General features: G+C 49.1%; 1 protein-coding gene across 3 annotated transcripts in view; it reads left to right on the forward strand.

Annotated features, from left to right (window-relative positions):
- The window catches only part of SPAG5 (sperm associated antigen 5), a 320,831-nt gene that overhangs the window by 35,121 nt on the left and 262,095 nt on the right, over positions 1-23,615 (forward strand). For 2 of the 3 annotated variants that reach the window (XM_075335260.1, XM_075335262.1), the window contains exons 4-5: positions 8,245-8,428; positions 16,424-16,543. In XM_075335260.1, coding sequence (XP_075191375.1) covers positions 8,245-8,428; positions 16,424-16,543 — 304 coding nt within the window. The remainder of the gene's footprint in view (positions 1-8,244; positions 8,429-16,423; positions 16,544-23,615) is intronic. The other variant, XM_075335261.1, reaches the window with a different exon arrangement.

The raw sequence follows: 23,615 nt of genomic DNA on the forward strand, positions 1-23,615 counted from the left end.
TAATATTTTCATTTTTTGGTTGATAGATCTGTGCAATGGCTTATTTTTGCAGGCCAAGATGATGGCTTTATTGATGCCATCATGTGATAGATATGATGTTTTGATAATTTGTACATTTTTTTTATGGTATTGCACCGACCCCAGAAAAATTAAATACATTTGGGTGTTCTTGAATTTTTTTAATTAATTTTATATTTTGTGTGTGTACATATATAGAAAAATCCCCTTAGGGGACTTCAACCGGCAGTTGTCTGATCCCTTGTACTAGGAGGGGCTGCTGATAAGTCTTTGGCTTTACACAGAAAGAAACGAGATAGGATGATGAAACTTTACATATCTTCCACATACTCTTCACTGATGTCAACACACTTCTTACATCAGTATTCCAAGTTCTATAAGCCTAGCAAAAAGAAGGATTTCGTTTGTGTCTCAAACCAGGCATCCGTAGCAGCCATGGCATCAGAAATGGTGTGAAATTTGGTACCTTTTGAGGTGTTTCTTCAGGTTTGGAAACAGATGATCGTCGGTGGGTGGTCAACCAGCTGGAAGCCTTGTTCACTTGTGCAGTGTGAGCGGAGGCGTTGTCTTCCAGGAACAAGATTCCTTTGGACAGCTTGCCGCGCCTTTTGGCCTTCAGAGATGCCTTCAATTGGTCTAAAAGTTCATGGTGGAACCCTTTTAAAGGTAGTCTACTAGCAGCACACCCTTCTTATGCCAGAACACAGACGCCATCTCCTTAGTGGCTGATTTTTGCACCCTGAACTTCTTTGGATGAGGAGAACCACTGTGCCTCCACTCTTTTGACTGCTCCTTATTTTCAGGGTCATACAAATAAATCCAGGCCTCATCCATAGTGACCAGTCGATCCAGGAATTTCTTATCAGTCCAGAAACACTGACAACTGGACCGGGAAGTTTTCACTGACATGCTTCTCTGACCTGCTGTCAAACATTTGGGAACCCACTTTGCAGATAGCTTCCTCATGTCCAAATGTTCATGGATAATGACACAAACATGATACCGGTAAATCCCCATGATGTCTGCTATTGCTTTAGCTGAAATCCGTCGATTCTCCAGTATGAGGTTGTGCACAGCATCGATGATTTCCGAACAACAACCACTCTTGGTCGTCCAGGACGCTCTTCATCATTTGTGCTGAAGTGGCCTGCTTAAATTTGCAACCCAGTTTTAACTGGAATATGAAGGGCATTGATCCCCAATGTCTGCGACATATCACATGAATATCCTTTGCGGGCTTTCCTTGCAGAAACAAGAGTTTTATCACTCCTCTGCTCTCAGTTGCTGTGAATATCGCATGAGACTCCGCCATTTTGTTTTCCCGCGTGCGTACAACACTGTTGCCATAAGCAACAAACACAAAATTTCTCTGATGCCTCATTGGGGGACACAGGACCATGGGTGTTATGCTGCCTATCCATAGGAGGACGCTAAGTAGATGCAAAAGCATAGCTCCTCCTCTGCAGTATACACCTCCTGGCCGGGCCAGGCAAGCTCAGTTTTAGCTTAGTGTCTGTAGGAGGCACTTCCTTTCAAGGTTTGTTATTTTTTGAGGGCGACTGTTTCCTTCGGGACGATCTCCACTACCATCAACGGGCGGGAACGTGAAGCGTTGTCTACACGTACCCCCTCCCGCGACGCTGGATCCTGGGCGGGACGACGGGTTCCACAGACACCGATTTTCCAAAGCCCAGGGTAGAGGCCTGTGCCCTATAGCCCAATTCCTCAGCCCCTCTCTGCAGGCTCTGAGTTGAATATGACACCAACACAGCAAGCTGGCTCTGCTATTTTCACTGCCTGGAAAGCAGTGTTTTAAGGTGAGATCCCCCCCTGACTGGTTTCCCAGACAAAGGGATAAAAGACGCTGCAGGGAAGGCTTCCAGGGCATTTACAGTATTTATGTGCAAGGTGCAAGTATCCTGCACAGACAGTGTTAACTTTCTCTAGCTTGCTGCTGGAGGAGGGGGAAGTTCTGATGTTTGCAAAAAGTCTTGCAGATAATTTCCATGTGCAGGGGGAGGACCCAGGGCTCAGGGACTCACGCTGTGTATTATCTGCTCTGTTTATTTGCTCCAGCAAAAGCCGGCTGATAACAACCGCTGACAAGCTGTGTGCTGACTGTACGGAGAGGGAGGAAAACTCAGAAGTTCCCTTCCCGCCGTTTTTTACTACCCACAGCGAGGGGGCACACTGACTCATCTTCCCGCTCTTTTAGCGATAAGCCCCGCCCCCCCCAGGGAAGCGTGCAAGATCTTCATACAGCTTAATTCTTCCTGAGGACAGGGCTATCTGCTGATTCAGGTGAGGTGCTTGCTTCAATTGTAGCTCTGCTGAGCATTGCTCCCCCTCCTGGCGTACTCCTATTAGGAACATGCAGAAATATAAGGGCACTAAGAGTTCTACGGCCCACATAGTCTATTACTCAGTCTGCACTGCCTGCCACGCTGTGCTACCATGTGAACACACCTCTTCTCTCTGTGAGTCCTGTGCCCCTATAGCCCCCCCAAGACCCCCCTGCCTCTACCGACGCAACCGTCGGCCCAGAGCCTAGGGCTCCCAGCCCACCGGAATGGACACAGCTTCTTTCCCAATCCATGGGAAAAACTGTCACAGAACCTGGTGCTGGCTATGCAATGTTGTCCTCCACACCCTTCTGGGTCCCTGGACGGAACGCAGCCTGAGGATACCCCTATAGAGGATCCTTCTGAGGTAATCCGGGCACATGCTTCACCGATTGCAGGGGCTCTCCCACACGCTCCACGGCTTCTGAAGAGCTCAAGGAGGGAGAATGCTGTTTGTACCAGGAGGATTCCTTGGTTTCATCACCCCCAGATGATCAAACTGCAATAGACTTCCTTATAGCAGAAATCAACCAAACTCTGCATGTGGAGGATCCCCCATCTACTACCACTGACCATGCGGTCTCCTTTAAGAGGGCAAGGAAACCCCAAAAGGTTTTCGCTTATCACCCAGAGTTTCAGGATATCCTCACAAAGCAAAGGGAGAAGCCTGACAGGCGCTTCGGTAACCGAAAACTCATGGAGTCCCGGTACCCTCTTGCCTCACCTGCCCCTAAGGGCTGGGCCGATCCGCCGTCGGCCCCCGGTCTCCCGCCTTACCACAATGATGCTCCTGTCTTTACCCGATGGTTCTTCCATCAATGGCCCGACAGACAGACAGGTGGAGCACCTCGCCCGCTCTGCTTTTGAGGCTGCGGGTTCCTCCCTCTCGCCCTCCTTTGCATCTGTGTGGGTCGCAAAGGCGATCTCGGTCTGGGCAGAATCCCTTAACACTTCGCTTGAGGAATCCCAGTTCACTCAGACCTTCACAGAGGTATCAGCTCAAATTGCCGCTGCGGCGGAGTACCTCATCCAGGTCTCCATGGACGCTGCTACCTGCGCAGCGTTTGCCGCCTCAAATACCATAGCCATCCGTAGAGCTCTCTGGCTCTGACAATGGCGAGCAGACTCTGCTTCCAAGAAGTCTCTCACAGGCCTTCCTTTTTTTCCAGACTGATTGTTTGGCGAACGTCTGGACAAGCTCATTTCTGACGCCACGGGAGGAAAGAGTACCTCCCTCCCCCAGCTGAAGTCCAGGACGCCCTTCACCAGACGTCCACAGTCCTCGTTCCGCTCCTTTCGGAACTCATTTGGTTGGTCGACATTCCGTGCTGTCCCCGCCACCAGCCGCGGACTACGCAGGGACCGACCTTCTCAGCTCTCCCCGAAACCTATTTCGTCATGGCAGCCTAGACCGAAACAGTCCAGGACTAGGGAGACTCGGCCACGACGTTTTCCCCCCTCATGACTCCTTCGGCGCCCCGGAAGACACACTCATTGTAGGAGGTCGACTGCGGCTCTTTCAACACATCTGGGCTGCCGCCACAGATGACAAATGGGTACGAGACCTTGTGTCTTCCGGTTACCACATAGAACCTACTCGGGGGTCGGGTCCGAAATTCTTTCTCGAAAACGACGCAAAGCTTTTTTCTCAGCAATCCACTCGCTCCAAACAGCAGGAGTGATAATACCTGTCCCAGACGACGAGAAGTTCAGAGGTTTTTATTCCAACCTCTTTATGGTCCCCAAAAAGGATGGGTCAGTTCGACCCATCCTGGACCTCAAACACCTGAACAAACATTTGCACGTACGGAGATTCAGAATGGAGCCCCTAAGGTCCATTATTGCATCCATGGTCGAAGGGGAATTCCTCGCCTCCATAGACATCAAGGACGCGTACCTGCACATACCCATCGCCCCAGATCACCAAAAGTTCCTCCGCTTCGCAATTCAGGACTCCCACTTTAAATTCGTAGCTCTACCCTTCGGCCTTGCCACCGCACCAAGGGTCTTCACGAAAGTCATGGCGGCCGCCATGAGCGTCCTTCACGCCAGGGGAGTAGTTGTTCTCACTTACTTGGACGACCTCCTCATCAAGGCCCCCTCCTTCCGTGACTGCTCAACCAGCGTACAGATCACTGTGGACACCCTATCCCGCTTAGGGTGGCTAGTGAATCTGGACAAATCATCCCCGATCCCATCACGATCCATCACCTTCCTGGGCATGTCCCTGGACACCCGTCGGGGCTTGATCCTTCTCCCTCAGGACAAGGCGTTCGCTCTTCAACGAGCGGTACGCTGCCTTCTACGTCCTCCGTCTCGCTCCATTCGATTCAGCATGAAAGTGCTCGGCAGGATGGTGGCTGCTATGGAAGCAGTACCCTTTGCTCAACTGCAACTCCGCCCACTGCAGCTAGCCCTTCTAGCGGCCTGGGACAAGAGCCCCTTCTCCCTGGACAGACATCTTCACCTGACGCCTTCAGTCAGGTACGCACTCCGCTGGTGGCTTCGGTCCTCATCCCTATCGAAGGGGAGATCTTTTCTCCCAGTGAACTGGCTGGTCCTGACCACGGACGCCAGCCTCCTAGGCTGGGGAGCAGTGTACCGGCACCCCACTGCTCAAGGACGTTGGACCACAAGATCCTCAGCTGGGCCGAATCGACGGGATCAGTGATATCAGCGGTACACATACCGGGGGTAGAGAACTGGGCAGCAGACTTTCTAAGTCGCCAAGGCCTGGCTGCCGGAGAATGGTCTCTCCACCCAGATGTGTTTCTACACATCTGCACTCGCTGGGGCACACCAGACGTGGATCTAATGGCCTCAAGGTTGAATGCAAAGGTACCCGCGTTCATAGCCAGGTCACACGACCCGCAGTTCATTGGCGTGGATGCTCTAGTCTGCTCCTGGCACCACTTCCGCCTGCCTTACATATTTCCACCTCTACCCCTGCTGCCACGGGTAATCAGGAAGATCAAGGCAGAGGGAGTCCCGGTGATACTGATAGCACCGGACTGGCCCAGGCGCACCTGGTACGCCAAATTAGTACAAATGCTCACAGACGCACCGTGGCGCCTTCCAGGCATCCAAGACTTGCTGACCCAAGGGCCCATTTCCCATCAGAACTCCAGAGCCCTGAAGCTGACGGCATGGCTATTGAGACCTGGGTATTAACAAGAGCGGGATTCTCCCCCGCGGTTATTTCCACCATGATCAGCGCCCGAAAGCCTGCTTCATCCCACATTTACCACCGTACGTGGAAAATCTTCCTTTCATGGTGCAGGGAAACTAACGTCCAGCCTATGCCTCTGGCCATCCCCAGAATTCTCAATTTTCTACAGTCTGGCTTGCAAGCGGGGTTGGCTCTCGGTTCCCTTTAAAGGGCAGGTCTCGGCGCTCTGTCTTCTACCAATGCCGCCTGGCTCAAAAATCCCAAGTCTAGACCTTCCTCCAGGGCGTTTCCCATCTAGTTCCCCCGTACAAACGGCCGCTGGAACCATGGGACCTCAACCTCGTTCTGGACGGTCTCCAGAGGTCTCCCTTTGAACCTCTCAAGGAATCCTCCCTTGCTCTTCTGTCCTGGAAGGTAACATTCTTAGTGGCAATTACGTCCATCAGACGGGTTTCGGAGCTGGCAGCACTCTTTTGCCGCGAGCCTTTTCTGATCTTTCACCAGGACAAGGTGGCTCTGCGCCCTCTCCCGGATTTCCTTCCAAAGGTTGTTACCCAGTTTCATTTGAACAAGGACATTGTTCTGCCTTCCTTTTGTCCACACCCAGTTCATAGGGTGGAAAGGTCTCTGCATTCGTCAGACCTCGTCAGAGCTCTCGGATATTACATATCCAGGACAGCCCCCTTTAGGAAAACGGACTCTTTGTTCGTCATTCCTGAGGGGTCTAAGAAGGGACAGGCAGCTTCAAAGGCGATGCTGGCTCGCTGGATTCGCTCTGCGATCCAGGAAGTCTGCCGCTTGCAACTCAAGCCCATTCCTAGTGGGCTGCGGGCTCATTCCACGCGAGCAGTTGGCGCTTCATGGGCCATTCGACTTCAGGCTTCAGTGGAACCAGGTGTGTAAGGCTGCGACCTGGTCTAGCCTACATACGTTTTCAAAGCATTACAGAGTCCATACCCAGGCTTCAACTGAGGCAAATCTGGGTAGGAAAATTCTGCAAACGGCAGTAGAGCACCTCTCTCAGTAGGCGCTCCAGGCTGTCCGGGACTGGTTCCTAGTCCTTGGGTTGTGTTGTCTTCTTTTATGTTTCCCACCCATGGACTGCTTTAGGACGTCCCATGGTCCTGTGTCCCCCAATGAGGCGTCAGAGAAAAACTGATTTTTGTGTACTCACCGTAAAATTGTTTTCTCTTAGCCATTATTGGGGGACACAGCACCCACCCTGTTGCCCTGTTGGGCCTTGGTTCTCTCAGTACCTTATTTGGTTGTGACTCTTTTTTTTTTTTTCTCATGTTCCTCTGTTGAGGTAAGTTTTTACTGCTTTTTTTTTCTCCTACTGCTTGTGTACTAAAACTGAGCTTGCCTGGCCCGGCCAGGGGGTGTATACTGCAGAGGAGGAGCTATGCTTTTGCATCTACTTAGTGTCCTCCTATGGATAGGCAGCATAACACCCATGGTCCTGTGTCCGCCAATGATGGCTAAGAGAAAACGATTTTACGGTGAGTACACAAAAATCCGTTTTTTAAAAACATCTATTAGACACACAAGGCTTTCATGTGATGTAACATTCGTTACCATGGAAACAAAAAAAGATCACAAAGCCAAAGACTTATCAGCAGCTTCTCATAAATGCATCTATGCGGCATATAGTGAAAATCAGTCTCCTTTAAAACCTGTCCATGGACATGGTTTTCAGAAAGCACTATAGCACCGATGTCTTCAGCTGTCATAGCAACCAATCAGTGACCCCCTAAACTTGTCACATGCCCGCTGATGGGCACTTAAAATGGCTCCCCACAATGCTGGCACATGTTAAGTCCCACTGTCAGAGTTTCAGCAGGATTTAAAATGTTAACAGTCGCAGGCGTAACTCCCATGATTGTTCGCAGGAGGTCTTGGCTGTAATACACAGCCATTACCTGGTGAGTATATATACCCGCTTACGATTTGTGCCGTACATGAACAGCCCATGCTGTGACAGTATTAAAGACAGCCATAATAACCCCCCTGCTGTTTCAGCGCTATCTGTATGCCACCATGCTCAGGATTTGTCAGTATGGCTGCAGCAGTGACTGTATGACTGCAGGACATGATTACTACAACTAATCATTGAACCCAATGGTGATGCTGATTGAGATAAAACACTTCTGGAGGAGCGGCATTGTTGTTGTTGTTGTTGTTGTTATTGCCAAAGATTTTCAGTATTCGGCCCCCTTGAATTTTTCACCCTTTCCCCACATTTCAGGCTTCAAACATAAAGATAAAAAATGCTATGGTGAATAATCAACAACAAGTGGGACACAATTGTGAAGTTGAACGATATTTATTGTTTATTTTCAACTTTTATAAAATATAATAAACTGAAAAGTGGGGCGTGCAATATTATTCAGCCCCATTACTTTAAGTGCAGCAAACTCACTCCAGAAGTTCATTGAGGATCTCTGAATTATCCAATGTTGTCCTAAATGATTTGATGATAATAAATATAATCCACCTGTGTGTAATCTAGTCTCCGTATAAATGCACCAGCTCTGTGATAGTCTCAGTGTTCTGTTTAAAGCGCAGAGAGCATCATGAAGACCAAGGAACACAACAGGCAGGTCCGCGATACTGTTGTGGAGACGTTTAAAGCCGGAATACTTTCGCAAGACACTGTATATGTGTAGATCTATCTATCTATCTATCTATCTATATCGTTTTCCTCTTGTTTCCGAGTTTCTCCAGGGAGGCTTTACGTGAGGCATCTCGGGATGAGCTGATGAATCGGTTGGAAGGAACCTTAATTGTAGTTGAAGTGCTTTCACGACAACTTCAAGGCTGGCAACAAAACAAAGTATCTTCTAAACCATCTGAGCAGAGGGAGTGCTCCACGCAGACGTGTGTCACTTACACCAGTACGGTAAGGAGCATATTCTCTACCCATGGGGGAAATAATGGCTCTGATTGAAAGAGGCAGAGACCGCTCACTCCTTCACATTACCAGCTCCGGTAGTATGCAATGTCTGAATACTTTTCTGATCGTTTTTTAGAATGCAGGCTTCCACAAGAAATATATGGAGAGCTGCTGTCTGGGGTACTGTCAGCCAGACTGGTATTATTAGACAACACTTGCTTGCCATCAAAAAAGTACTGTAATTCTGACAGATCCATCAATGTAATTTTGGATTTGTTGGAAGATGCATCTTTCATGACCTTCTCCATACACTTAATAAACAACGGTAGTTTGAACAGAGCCTAAAATCACTGCTTTAGAAGTTGGGTGGTTGTATCTTTTCTCTAAAAGTGGACCTAAAAGTAGTAATAACGGCAATGTCCGACATGTTACTTTTCTAGTTATTGGGACTGTGTTTTTCAAATTTTTCACTTATACTGCATAATGTTTTTTAAGTCAGGTTCATTTTTATTAACCGAAAAAGTACATAACACATATAGCAGTCTAATTCCCCGCAAGACAATTAGAGGCAAAAAAAGAAAAAGACCATCTTCAGTCACAAAAACATCCAAATTATACAATAGACAGTGCACCTGCAGTCCATACCCATCATCAATACATGCCGCAAGGTAATTGTTCCATTTCAGTATGCCACCCATGACTTAAAATACACCACAACTTTTCCAGCAGCCATATGTGTTTCACTGATGTATAAGTCCACCCTGATCTAGTAGATTAACCAGTTATGAGAAGGACCTGGTCTGCCATACAAGATATCTTGAAGTATTGCGGAAGAGGGAAGGCCCTGAGTATCAAACCACGTCCCCCAAATCTTATAGAATTTTTTTTCAATGCATTTCTTTTGAGGTATACCCCCCCCCCCTCCAAGCAAAATATAGTATTAACTCTCTCTTTAAGGTCCCCGATGGCCGGAGGAGCCAGGTCCAGCCAGTGGTAGGCCAACAGTTTCCTGCCCTGGTATAGAAGTCATGTGATACTGTCACTGGCGAATCCAAATCGAACCCCTCCTCCAAGAGACCCAGAATGCATATGACGGGTCTCTGCTGTAGTCGTATGCTGAAAACTTGTGCAATCGGAGCCAATACTGCCCTCCAGTATGCTTCGACATTCCCACAGGACCACATCATATGCAACAGGTCAGCATCTCCCGCCCACACTTAGGTCAAGGGTCATCTGTCTGGATCCCCATCTTATACAATAGAGTGGGTGTCCTTAAGGCTATGTGCCCACGGGGACAGTGTCCTGCGGTTATATCCGCAGGACGTTCCATAGGTGCTCCCAGAAAACTGCAGCAAAACTTCTGTCTGTTTCCATGCTGCGGATGTATTGCAGAATGTCCTGCGGATATGGTGCGGGCATTCTGCATTGAGGATACAGTACCATGGCTTCGGCACTGTATCCTCAATGCAGAACAAGTGCTGAGTGATCGGGGCGTTCATATTACTTACCTCCATCATGCAGCACCTCGCTTTCCGGCGGCCGGGTCACTCTGTCAGCGTCTGGTGCACTGTGCTGGAGAAGGTGGGCGGAGCCTGCACTAGCTCCGGCTGTCACATGACTGGAGCTCGTGCAGGCCCCGCCCACCTCTTCCTCTCCGTACCTGGATCGACCGCGCTCCTGTGCACCGGACGGAGAAAGTGACATTGTTGTCTTCTATCAAGGCAGGTAAGTATATGGGACCCTGCGGAGAAGTCCGCAGGAATAATTCCCATGCTGCTGATTTTTCCGCAGAGAAATCCGCATTCTTTCTGCTGCGGAAAAAAACGCAGCGTGGGCACAGCAGTTCCCAAATGCCATAGAAATGGCTGGGGAGTAGCTGTGCTGCAGATCAAAGCTACATGGTTACAAATTACCTACATGTCAATGTGCTCGTCGTAAATGGTTGAATAATGTTTTCTTCGGCGCTCCATTGGGAGACCCAGACGATTGGGTGTATAGTACTGCCTCCGGAGGCCACACAAAGCATTACACTAAAAAGTGTAAGGCCCCTCCCCTTCTGGCTATACACCCCCAGTGGGATCACTGGCTCACCAGTTTTCTGCTTTGTGCGAAGGAGGTCAGACATCCACGCATAGCTCCACTGTTTAGTCAGCAGCAGCTGCTGACTATGTCGGATGGAAGAAAAGAGGGCCCATACTAGGGCCCCCAGCATGCTCCCTTCTCACCCCACTTTTGTCGGGTGTTTGTTAAGGTTGAGGTACCCATTGCGGGTACGGAGGCTGGAGCCCACATGCTGTTTTCCTTCCCCATCCCCCCTCAGGGCTCTGGGCGAAGTGGGATCTTACAGGTCTCCAGGCACTGAGACCGGGCTCCATCCACAGACCCAGAGAACCTGCTGGATATGGAGCTGAGTATCGTCAGGGACAGGCCCTGCTACATTAAGGTACTCTGTGTCCCCGGGCAAGCGCGCACACACACACCAGCATTGCTGGGAGTGTTAGTGCGCCGGGGGCAACAGCGCGGAGCGCTCGTGCTATTATTCACTACAGCTTTGCTGGGTGACTTTATGTATTGCGAACTGCCGCGCCGGCCGCTGCTGGGTGTTTTTTACATTGTGGCGCGGCTGGGACTTATGGTGCGCCGGGGACTTCCGCGCTGGCCGTGCACATGGACGGCCGCGCTTATTACTCGAGTCCCCGGCTTTGCGGCCTAGTTTTCGTTTCGTTCCCGCCTCCAGCCCTGCCAGTCAGGGGAGAGGCGGGACGCTGTACAGACAGTCAGCGCCGAGGGCTGGAGTCTGCTTTGCATTCTCCAGCCCCCTTCACTGGACACAGTGGGACGCCGGTTTCCCGCTCGTGTCTGGGGCACGCCCACGGCCCGCCCCTCGTCACACGAGCTGGAGAAGGACGCCGGCAGCCATTCCTGCACGCAGTCCGAGCTGGGGAACGGAGACATGCTCTGGGCAACCAGTCACAGGGCTCTGGCGACCACACACCCGCGTTATAGGCGGGCGGTAAGCAGCACCTGAAGTGCTGACCCCACTAAATACCGAAGTGTCCATTTGTATTTTATGATACGGTCGCTATCTTTGGCTATATGCCCTCCTAGATGGCGAGATAACAGCAGCAAAAAAGCAAGGGTGCTAAGGCACAGTTTTTCTAGGCTGCTTGTATTGCATGCGCTGAAGTGTTCATTTGTACTTATGCTTGTATGCTATACATTGCACTGTACGGTCGCTACTCTTGGCTATATTCTCCTAGAGGGCTGGACAGCAGCAGCAAAAAAGCATGGGCGCCAAGGCACAGGCTTTATAGGCTGCTTGTATTGCATGTGCTGAAGTGTTCATTTGTACTTATGCTTGTATGCTATACATTGCACTGTACGGTCGCTACTCTTGGCTATATTCTCCTAGATGGCTGGACAACAGCAGCAAAAAAGCAAAGGTGCCAAGGCACAGGCTTTCTATGCTGCTTGTATTGCATGTGCTGAAGTGTTTATGCTTGTATGCCATACATTGCATAGATGGCTAGAATACAGCAGCAAAAAAAGCAACACAGGCTTTCTATGCTGCTTTCCTGCATGTGATACTGTTCCACCGGCAGGTTCCACTGACCCCCATTGTGTGCAATGCTCCCCTGTAGCACTTGGTCAGCCGGGGTCTCTACTAGAGGTGGCCAAAGGAACCACCTGTGAATCCTGTCCAGGCACAGGGACGGAGTTGCAGTTTCGGCTGATAGATTGTCATGGGATAGAGACTTTGCAGTCCAGACAGGCCATGGGCAATCTTGATTAATGCTCCCTGGCCACCCTCATTTGGAACATAATCAGTGCTCCGGGGGGGTCCCAGGCACTCCAGGGTGAAGGCTCTGACACGGACGGCAGTCCCAGACAGCCTAAGCTAGCTCGCTGGGTGCGGCACTCGGCTTCATCACTGGTCAAGGTCCCAGCGGGAGGACTCTCTGTATGATGAGACAGACGTAGCTGATCAGGGCTTTGGTCCTGACACCGCTCTCAATCCGGATACACCGGATGGTGACGCCATAGTGAATGATCTTATAGCGTCCATCAATGGAATGTTGGATATTGCTCCCTCAACTCCCCCAGTGGAGGAGTCAGCTTTACAGCAGGAGTAATCCTTTTTCAGTATCTCATGCGTATATTGAGTACTTTTCTGGCCACGCTGACTTCAGAGAAGCAGCTCAGAAACACCACGCTTACCAGATAAGCGTTTTCTCCAAACGTATTAAGGATACACGTTATCCCTTCCCCCTGACGTGGTAAAGCGCTGGACCCAGGGTCCAAAGGTGGATCCCCCAATCTCCAGGCTTGCGGCTAGATCCATAGTTGCAGTGGAGATGGGACTAAACTTAAAGATGCCATTGACAGACAGATGGACCTCTGGTTGAAATCTGTCTGTGAAGCTATCAGCGTGTCGGTTGCTCCGGCATTCGCAGCCGTATGGGCACTCTAAGCTATTTCAGCTGGTCTTGCGCAGCTGGTCTTGAGCACATGTACATCTGTGCCGCAGGTGGTGTCCTTAACCTCGCAATGGCTGCATTGCGACTTACCCTAGTAATGCTGTCCTGGAGGGACAGTCGAGGCTTCGGTCCTTCCCAGGCTCGGGCAGGTCCCAATTGTCCTCGTCCAAAAGGGCTCAAAAGGCTCAGAGGGGCTCAGATTCCGGCCGGGCTCAATCACGCCCAAGGAAGGCAGCCGGAGGAACCGCTACCAAGGCGGTCTCCTCATGATTTTCAGCTCTCTCTCTCCGCATCCGCGGTTGGTGGCAGACTCTCCCGCTTGGCGACATTTAGCTGCCGCAGGTCACAGACCGGTGGGTGAGAGACATTGTGTCTCACGTGTACAGGATAGAGCTCTGTTCTCGTCCTCCGGCTCGATTCTTCAGAACTTCCCCCCCCCCCCCCCACCGAGCCGATGCTCTTCTGCAGGCAGAAGGAGTGGTAATCCCTGTTCCTCTTCAGGAACAAGACACGGTTTTTTCCTCCAATCTGATTGGGGTGCCAAAAGAGGGTGGCTCTTTCCGTTCCGTTCTGGACCTAAAACTGCTCACCAAGCACGTGAAGGCCAGGCGGTTCCGGATGTAACCCTCCGCTCCGTCATTGCCTCAATGTCTCAAGGAGATTTCCTAGCATCAATAGACATCAGGATGCTTATCTCCACGTGCCGATTGCTCCAGAGCACCAGCGTTCGCTACGTTTCGTTATTGAAAACGAGCATCTTCAGTTCGTAGCCCTGCCCTTCGGTCTGGCGACAGCCCTACGGGTTTTCACCAAGTTCAGGGCAGCAGTGGGAGCAGTCCTGCACACTCAGGGTCACTCTGTGATCCTTACTGGGACGATCCACTTGTCAAGGCACCCTCTCAAGAGGCATGCCAACACAGCCTGAACGTGGCGCCGGAGACTCTCCAGAGTTTCGGGTGGATCATCAACTTTTCAAGGTTAAATCTGGCACCGACCCAATCGCTGACATATCTGGGCATGGAGTTTCACACTCCCTCAGCGATAGTGAAGCTTCCGCTGGACAAGCAGCGTTCACTACAGACGGGGGTGCAGTCTCTCCTTCAAGGCCAGTCACACCCCTTAAGACGCCTCATGCAGAGGCAGTCACTTTCGCGCAGTTTCATCTGCGTCCACTTCAATGGGACATGCTTTGCCAATGGTTTGGGGAGTCGACGTCCCTAGACAGGAACGTCTCCCTTCTCAGACGGTCAAGGACTCTCTTCAGAGGAGTCCATCCTTCAGATCAATGTTCTGGAAATCTGGGCAGTGTATCTTGCCCTGCAAGCCTTCCAGCAGTGGCTGGAAGGAAAACAGATCCGAATTCAGTCGGACAATTCCACAGCGGTGGCATACATCACCCACCAAGGCGGAACACGCATCGCCAAGCCTACTAGGCAATCCGGCGGATTCTGATGTGGGTGGGAGACAGAGCATCCACCATATCCGCAGTTCACATCCCGGGCGTAGAAAATTGGGAAGCAGACTTCCTCAGTCGCCAGGGCATGGACGCAGGGGAATGGCCTCTGCACCCAGAATGGTGTCAGGAAATCTGTAGCCGCTGGGGGATGCCGGACGTCGACCTAATGGCGTCTCGGCACAACAACAAGGTCCCGATTTTCATGGCGCGGTCTCACGAGCAAAGAGCTCTGGCGGCAGGCGCCCTAGTTCAGGATTGGTCGCAGTTCCAGCTACCCTATGTGTTTCCACCTCTGGCACTGTTGCCCAGAGTGCTACGCAAGCTCAGCTCCGATTGCCGCCGCGCCATCCTCGTCGTCCCAGACTGGCCGAGGAGGTCGTGGTTCCCGGATCTGTGGCATCTCACGGTCGGCCAACCGTGGGCACTCTCAGACCGGCCAGACTTACTGTCCCAAGGGCCGTTTTTTCCACTGAATTCTACGGCCCTGAACCTGACTGTGTGGCCATCGAGTCCGAGATCCTAGCGTCTCCAGGATTATCTCAAGACGTCATTGCCACCATGAGACGGGCTAGGAAGCCGACGTCTGCCAAGATCTACCACAAGACGTGGAAGTTATTCTTATCTTGGTGCTCTGCTTAGGGAGTGTCTCCCTGGCCATTTGCATTGTCTCCTTTTTCCTCCCTTCCTGCATCTGGATTGGGAACAGGTTTGTCGCTCGGCTCCCTTAAAGGACAAGTCGCAGCGCTGTCGGTATTCTTTCAGAAGCGCCTAGTACGACTTCCTCAGGTACGCACGTTCCTGCAGGGGGGTTATCACATTGTCCCTCCGTACAAGAGGCCGTTAGACCCATGGGATCTGAACAGGGTACGAATTGCTCTCCAGGAGCCGCCCTTCGAGCCTCTGAGGGATGTTTCACTTTCTCGACTTTCACAGAAAGTGGCCTTTCTGGTAGCGGTCACGTCTCTTCGGAGAGTGTCCGAATTAGCAGCGCGGTCATCCAAAGCTCGCTTCCTGGTGTTCACCAAGATAAGGTAGTGCTGCGCCCGATCCCAGAGTTTCTCCCTAAGGTGGTATCCCCTTTTTATCACAATCAGGATATCTCCTTACCTTCCTTTTATCCATTTCATCGATATGTAATGGCTTTGCATTGTTGGATCTGGTGTAGAGCACCCAGAATCTACATTCCCGCACGGCGCCCCTGCGCCGCTCGGATGCACTCTTTGTCCTTGTCACTGGTCAGCGCAAGGGGTCGCAGGCTGCAAAATCCACCCTGGCTCGATGGATCAAGGAACCAATCCTTGAAGCCTACCGTTCTACTGGGCTTCCGGTTCCATCAGGGCTGAAGGCCCATTCTACCAGAGCCGTGGGTGCGTCCTGGGCATTACGGCACCAGGCTACGGCTCAGCAGGTGTGCCAGGCGGCTACCTGGTCGAGTCTGCACACCTTCACCAAGCTTTTTCAGGTGCATGCCTACGCTTAGGCGGATGCCAGCCTAAGTAGATGAGTCCTGCAGGCGGAGGTTGCCTCCATGTAGGGAAGGGCTGTTTTTACAGTCCAAACTTGAGGTATTCATTTACCCACCCAGGGACAGCTTTTGGACGTCCCAATCGTCTGGGTCTCCCAATGGAGCGCCGAAGAAGAAGGGAATTTTGTTACTTACCGTAAATTCCTTTTCTTCTAGCTCCTATTGGGAGACCCAGCACCCGCCCTGTTGTCCTTCGGGATTTTTGGTTGTTTTTCGGGTACACATGTTGTTCATGTTGAATGGTTTTCAGTTCTCCGAGGTTACTTCGGAGTGAATTTGTTTAAACCAGTTATTGGCTTTCCTCCTTCTTGCTTTTGCACTAAAACTGGTGAGCCAGTGATCCCACTGGGGGTGTATAGCCAGAAGGGGAGGGGCCTTACACTTTTTAGTGTAATGCTTTGTGTGGCCTCCGGAGGCAGTACTATACACCCAATCGTCTGGGTCTCCCAATAGGAGCTAGAAGAAAAGGAATTTACGGTAAGTAACAAAATTCCCTTCTTTTGTTTCCTTCTATTAATAATTAAAAAATGTGTTATGTGCAGGAGGAACAGCACTACCATAATCTGTACTTAAAAACGCTGAGTACTCTTCGATCAGAGCAGCACAATCGGGAACAAGAAGAGACGCTGTACCAACATCTTAAAGTGGCTACTGAAGCTTTGGTAGGTCGGGTGCATCCCCCTGTGGTGTTGATTCACTATTTAGGATTACTCTATGATGCACAATTTATACTGTCAGATATGTATGTGTGAAGGCATTAGATATTTGCTCACTTTATCATATGCTGGGCTTAAGGCCCCTTTACACACTGCGACATCGCTGTAACGTCACCGGTTTTGTGACGTAATAGCGACCTCCCCAGCGACATTGCAGTGTGTGAAACGCATCAGCGACCTGGCCCCCGCTGTGAGGTCGCTGATCACTACAAATCTTTCAGGACCATTGTTTGGTCCTTTGTTTCCCGCTGCGCAGCAAGCATTGTTGTGTTTGACACCATTACAACGTTGGTGACTTCCCTTTCAAATATCTGCTTTGACACGTCCCCAATGACCAGCGAGGTCATTCTGCAGGTCAGTATCGCTGCTGCGTCGTTGGCCAGGTTTGCCTGTTTGACAGCTCACCAGAGACTTTCTAGCGATCCCGGCAAGGTCGGGATCGCTGGTGGGATTGCTAGAAAGTCTGTGTGTAAAGGGGCCTTTACACACAGGGCTCAGTGTAGTGTATCACGTGATGGGATTAGATATAGGGCTCAGCAGAGGTTATTGTTCTGTTGTTGTCTCTCAGTAATCACACTCAGTGGAGATCTTCAGGCTATTTATTAGGTGGTATTGTCAGCCATAGGGGTGCTTCACACACAGCGAGCTCGCTGCCGAGATCGCTGCTGAGTCACGTTTTTTTTTGACGCAGCAGTGACCTCATTAGCGATCTCGCTGTGTGTGACACTGAGCAGCGATCTGGCCCCTGCTGCGAGATCGCTGCTCGTTACACACAGCCCTGGTTCGTTTTCTTCAAAGGCGCTCTCCCGCTGTGACACACAGATCGCTGTGTGTGACAGCGAGAGAGCGACGAAATGAAGCGAGCAGGGAGCAGGAGCCGGCATCTGGCAGCTGCGGTAAGCTGTAACCAAGATAAACATCTGGTAACCAAGGTGGTTACCTGATATTTACCTTAGTTACCAGCCTCCGCAGCTCTCACGCTGCCTGTGCTGCCGGCTCCGGCTCTCTGCACATGTAGCTGCAGTACACATCGGGTTAATTAACCCGATGTGTACTGTAGCTAGTAGAGCAAGGAGCCAGCGCTAAGCAGTGTGCGCGGCTCCCTGCTCTCTGCACATGTAGCTGCATTACACATCGGGTTAATTAACCCGATGTGTACTGTAGCTAGGAGAGCAAGGAGCCAGCGCTAAGCAGTGTGCGCGGCTCCCTGCACATGTAGCTGCATTACACATCGGGTTAATTAACCCGATGTGTACTGTAGCTAGGAGAGCAAAGCTAAGCGGTGTGCGCTGGTAACTAAGGTAAACATCGGATAACCATACCCGATGTTTACCTTAGTTACCAGTGTCCGCAGCTTCCAGATGCCGGCTCCGTGCAAGCGCAGCGTCGCTTGCACGTCGCTGCTGGCTGCTGGCTTGGGGGCTGGTCACTGGTCGCTGGTGAGATCTGCCTGTTTGACAGCTCACCAGCGACCATGTAGCGATGCAGCAGCGATCCTGACCAGGTCAGATCGCTGGTCGGATCGCTGCTGCATCGCTAAAGTGTGAAGGTACCCATAACATCTCTCTGTGCTGCCTGCACTCTGTCTGCAGTACCAGCGAGTTCCCACTTGCTTGTGAACACATACATGAAGAGAGGCCCCTAGAGGCCCCTAGGGGACATACAGCATATACATATTGCTACATCCTTTCTCTTTAAACAAGAATAACAATCAAACTTAATAAACACAAATTAATCTGACCAAGTAAAAGAGAATTACAATATATACAGTTAGGTCCAGAAATATTTGGACAGTGACCCAATTTTCGCGAGTTGGGCTCTGCATGCCACCACTTTGGATTTGAAATGAAACCTCTACAACAGAATTCAAGTGCAGATTGTAACGTTTAATTTGAAGGTTTGAACAAAAATATCTGATAGAAATTGTAGGAATTGTACACATTTCTTTACAAACCCTCCACATTTTAGGAGGTCAAAAGTAATTGGACAAATAAACCAAACCCAAACAAAATATTTTTATTTTCAATATTTTGTTGCGAATCCTTTGGAGGCAATCACTGCCTTAAGTCTGGAACCCATGGACATCAACCAAACGCTGGGTTTCCTCCTTCTTAATGCTTTGCCAGGCCTTTACAGCCGCAGCCTTCAGGTCTTGCTTGTTTGTGGGTCTTTCCGTCTTAAGTCTGGATTTGAGCAAATTAAATGCATGCTCAATTGGGTTAAGATCTGGTGATTGACTTGGCCATTGCAGAATGTTCCACTTTTTTGCACTCATGAACTCCTGGGTAGCTTTGGCTGTATGCTTGGGGTCATTGTCCATCTGTACTATGAAGCGCCGTCCGATCAACTTTGCGGCATTTGGCTGAATCTGGGCTGAAAGTATATCCCGGTACACTTCAGAATTCATCCGGCTACTCTTGTCTGCTGTTATGTCATCAATAAACACAAGTGACCCAGTGCCATTGAAAGCCATGCATGCCCATGCCATCACGTTGCCTCCACCATGTTTTACAGAGGATGTGGTGTGCCTTGGATCATGTGCCGTTCCCTTTCTTCTTCAAACTTTTTTCTTCCCATCATTCTGGTACAGGTTGATCTTGGTCTCATCTGTCCAAAGAATACTTTTCCAGAACTGAGCTGGCTTCATGAGGTGTTTTTCAGCAAATTTAACTCTGGCCTGTCTATTTTTGGAATTGATGAATGGTTTTCATCTAGATGTGAACCCTTTGTATTTACTTTCATGGAGTCTTCTCTTTACTGTTGACTTAGAGACAGATACACCTACTTCACTGAGAGTGTTCTGGACTTCAGTTGATGTTGTGAACGGGTTCTTCTTCACCAAAGAAAGTATGCGACGATCATCCACCACTGTTGTCATCCGTGGACGCCCAGGCCTTTTTGAGTTCCCAAGCTCACCAGTCAATTCCTTTTTTCTCAGAATGTACCCGACTGTTGATTTTGCTACTCCAAGCACGTCTGCTATCTCTCTGATGGATTTTTTTTTTTTTTCAGCCTCAGGATGTTCTGCTTCACCTCAATTGAGAGTTCCTTAGACCGCATGTTGTCTGGTCACAGCAGCAGCTTCCAAATGCAAAACCACACACCTGTAATCAACCCCAGACCTTTTAACTACTTCATTGATTACAGGTTAACTAGGGAGACGCCTTCAGAGTTAATTGCAGCCCTTAGAGTCCCTTGTCCAATTACTTTTGGTCCCTTGAAAAAGAGGAGGCTATGCATTACAGAGCTATGATTCCTAAACCCTTTCTCCGATTTGGATGTGAAAACTCTCATATTGCAGCTGGGAGTGTGCACTTTCAGCCCATATTATATATATATATAATTGTATTTCTGAACATGTTTTTGTAAACAGCTAAAATAACAAAACTTGTGTCACTGTCCAAATATTTCTGGCCCTGACTGTACAGTTAGATATAATCCTTGAGGTGCGCAGGCTTTCTGATTATTCTGCCGGCCCTAGTAACATAAGAAGAGTCAATGTCCACCTCTGGTAGTTGTTCTTATTCTGGTAATGTGCCTTCTGATATTGCCTGTCTCTGGTTAACAGTCTCACCCTGATGGTCAGCAGTCACTGTTGGTACTTGGCTTGGACTTGCTGCCTCGTTATCTTGGGTATCAGGATATTGTTCAAAAGGCCATGAATCATCTTGTTCTTGTGTTTTCCTCAAATATCTCCTATTTCTCCTTAGGCTTCTTCCGTCTTCTGTTACAATTTCGTAGGACCGAGGTCCTAGTTTCTGGACTACCTTTGCCTTTTGCCAGTGTTTGTCGTATTTGCTGCTTGGCTGCAGCCGTATGTTGTCATTCCTCTGGAGATCTGGCAGATCCTTTGCAGATTTATTGTAATAGAAAGCTTGCCTATCTTGATTTTTCATTAGTTGAGCTTTGATGTTTCCCACCAACTTTGGCTTTAACAGATGACTAGCGGTTGGTATGAGTGTCTTTGTACGTCTACTCATGAGCCTCTGTGCCGGACTGCTGTCTATGCTTTGGGTGGGTGTGTTTCTATGATCCAGTATAGACAGATATACATCAGTACCTACCTGTTTTGCTTTTTTAAGGAGTCTTTTGGCCGTTTTTACTGCGGACTCTGCTTTACCATTACTCTGTGGATATCTTGGAGAAGACGTCTAGTGTTCAAATTCCCATCTCTTGCAGAAAGTTTTAAACTCTTCTGAAGTAAACTGAGCAGCATTGTCAGAGAACACGATATCTGGAATGCCATACCTGGCAAAATGGGCCTTGAGTTTTTTAATCACTGTTCTCGCCCTTGTGTCCTGTAACAAATCAATCTCCCAAAAGTTAGATAAATAGTCCACTGTAATCAGGTATTCTTTGTCATTCCATGTGAACACATCTGTTCCAACTTTTGACCAAGGCCTCTGTGGAATTTCATGAGGTTGCAATGTCTCCTTTTGTTGCTTATCACTGCAGGATGCACATATTTCACATTGTGCTATATAGTTTTTAATGTGGTCATTCATTCCTGGCCAATAAATAGATTCTCTTGCTCGCCGTAGACATCCTTCCCTGCCTAAGTGCGAAGAGTGCAGTGTTTCCAGTATGTCTCTCCTGAGTGCTTCTGGTATAACAGCTCTGTCTCCTTTAAAGATGATTCCTTGCTGCACTGACAGTTCATCTCTTATGTGGAAGAATGGAGAAACTTCCCTAGGTGCGTGCTGCTTGTATTTTGGCCAGCCCTGCAAGATGACAGTCTTTAAGATCTGGAGTATTTTATCCTTCTCTGTACAAGTCTTTGCTTAAACTTGTCTTTTGACACCGCCAGATAGTCACACATATTGATGGTTTCAATTTCATTCTCCTCATCATTTGTGACAGGTAGGTATGCTCTGCTTAGAGTATATGCAATCAGTAAGTCTCTTCCTGGACAGTAACAGATGTCAAAATCGTATTTCTGAAGTCGTAACAGCATGCGCTGTAGTCTCTTTGGGGCATTTAGTAGTGGTTTCTTTGTAATGCTCTCCAATGGCTTGTGATCAGATTGCACTGTTACTCGTCGACCATAGGTGTACTGGTGAAACTTCTCCATCCCAAATACCACAGCCAGTAACTCCTTCTCAATCTGAGCATATCCCTGCTCTGTTGTTGTTAGGGCTCTGCTTGCAAACGTGATTGGCTGTTTGTTCTGCATTAGTGTAGCTCCAAGGCCTTTTTCTGAAGCATCACATTGTACCACCACTTCTCGATCTGGGTCGAAATACTTCAGGGTTGCTGCGTCTGCAATAGCCTTCTTTACTGACCGGAAAGCAGTTTCCTGGTTTTCTGTCCATTCCCAGAGCACATCTTTGTGGGTTAGCTGTCTCAGTGGCTCACACATATCTGACAGATGCAAAACTTGGAGAGATAATTTACCATGCCCAGAAATCGTTGTACGCCACACACATCAGTTGGGGTTGGCAAATCTTGAATTGCTCTCACCTTTTCTGGATCCACTTTTACACCATTTTAGGTCAGAAGATGTCCAATATATGCAACTTCTGTCATTTTCAATTAACAACACCCAAGACAGTCACAACAGACTTCAATGAAGTGAAAGGCAACAACTTCAGGAACATATAAAAACGACAAAAAAGAGAAGTCTTTGGATTTGCCTCATATACCATTATATCCCATGGCCCAAAAACCACCAACAACAATGCAAATTGCACATAGAAAAATCTTTAATTGATTGGGTCAAGCATATAATTTTACATGGGATATAAAACATTATAACAGGTAAGGAGGTAAAAAGACACATGAGAGCGAACAAGAAATCCCCATGTGAGGCTGCATGGATCTAGCAGGGTAAACACAAGGGTATATTCCCAGCAGGGCCAATGTAAGTGCCTTCACAGCAAACAGATTCAATGTGAAAGACAGAGCAGTACTAAGTAAAGAATCATAGGCACATTTACCCAAACACATAGCCCGGCAAGGAATCCACCAAATGTAAAACTCACATGCAGACGCACAGGGGGAGCAGTCCCAATACGTATTTCGTGATGACTTCCTCAGGGGACCGTGGACAAAGGAGGGGAATGGACAAATTTATACACTAGTGTATATCAAATCATTTGCAGCACCTGTCACGGCTGCAGAGCTAAAGCACACTGAGCAGGCGTGGGCGGCTACTCCAGCATCACCTGGGCTAGGGAAAACCCTATGATGACGTCACTTTTACCCAGAAGACGCTTCAGGGAGAGCCGTACACACTGCACATGTGCAGAGCCGCAAACAGGAAGTAAAGCTGCAAATGCCATGTCTACTCCTGGCAGAAGAAAGGGCAAATCGCATTAGGAATCACAGATAATATAGAACACTGTACAGGGACAAGAATATATACAATTACATCATAATAGCATCCAAAAAAGATGTACATGAAAGACATTAACACTGTTTATACAATATCAGATATAACAACATTTTCATCAATAAAACAGAGTCTAATAAAGAATCACATATGGAGGACATGAGCATATTGTATTCCTTCCCAGATCATGTTCAATGCAGACGGACCACCAGGTTAATGACACAGAAAGATATGCACCAAGGGTACAAAGTAAAAAACTGTAAAGAAAAAGAGACATAAAGGGAGTCCAGTTAAAAATTTTTTTAAAAACCATTATATACAGAGCAGATTCAGTGCAGGGAACCCGCAGCCAAAACCAATTACACCCTATAACGGGAACCACATCAACCGCAGATGAGATCAACTGATTTATAAATAGGAAATAAAGGTCTGCCTCTCATTCAATCCCCGAGGGACCACTGTGTCAAGGAGAAATATCCAGCGACATTCCACCCGTGCCAACGCCTTATGGATGTTACCACCCCTCAGTCCAAGGTGCACACGGTCAATCCCCCTCACCTTAAAACTTGAGGGGTCAGACCCATGATACAACCTAAAATGGCGGGGGATGGTCTTAAGGGAATCAACATCCTCAGATTTCGCTTGTTTGGCAGCGATGATATCTCTAATATGCTCCCTCGTCCGGAC

Source organism: Anomaloglossus baeobatrachus, chromosome 2, assembly GCF_048569485.1.
Source record: "Anomaloglossus baeobatrachus isolate aAnoBae1 chromosome 2, aAnoBae1.hap1, whole genome shotgun sequence".
Taxonomy (NCBI): Eukaryota; Metazoa; Chordata; class Amphibia; order Anura; family Aromobatidae; genus Anomaloglossus; species Anomaloglossus baeobatrachus.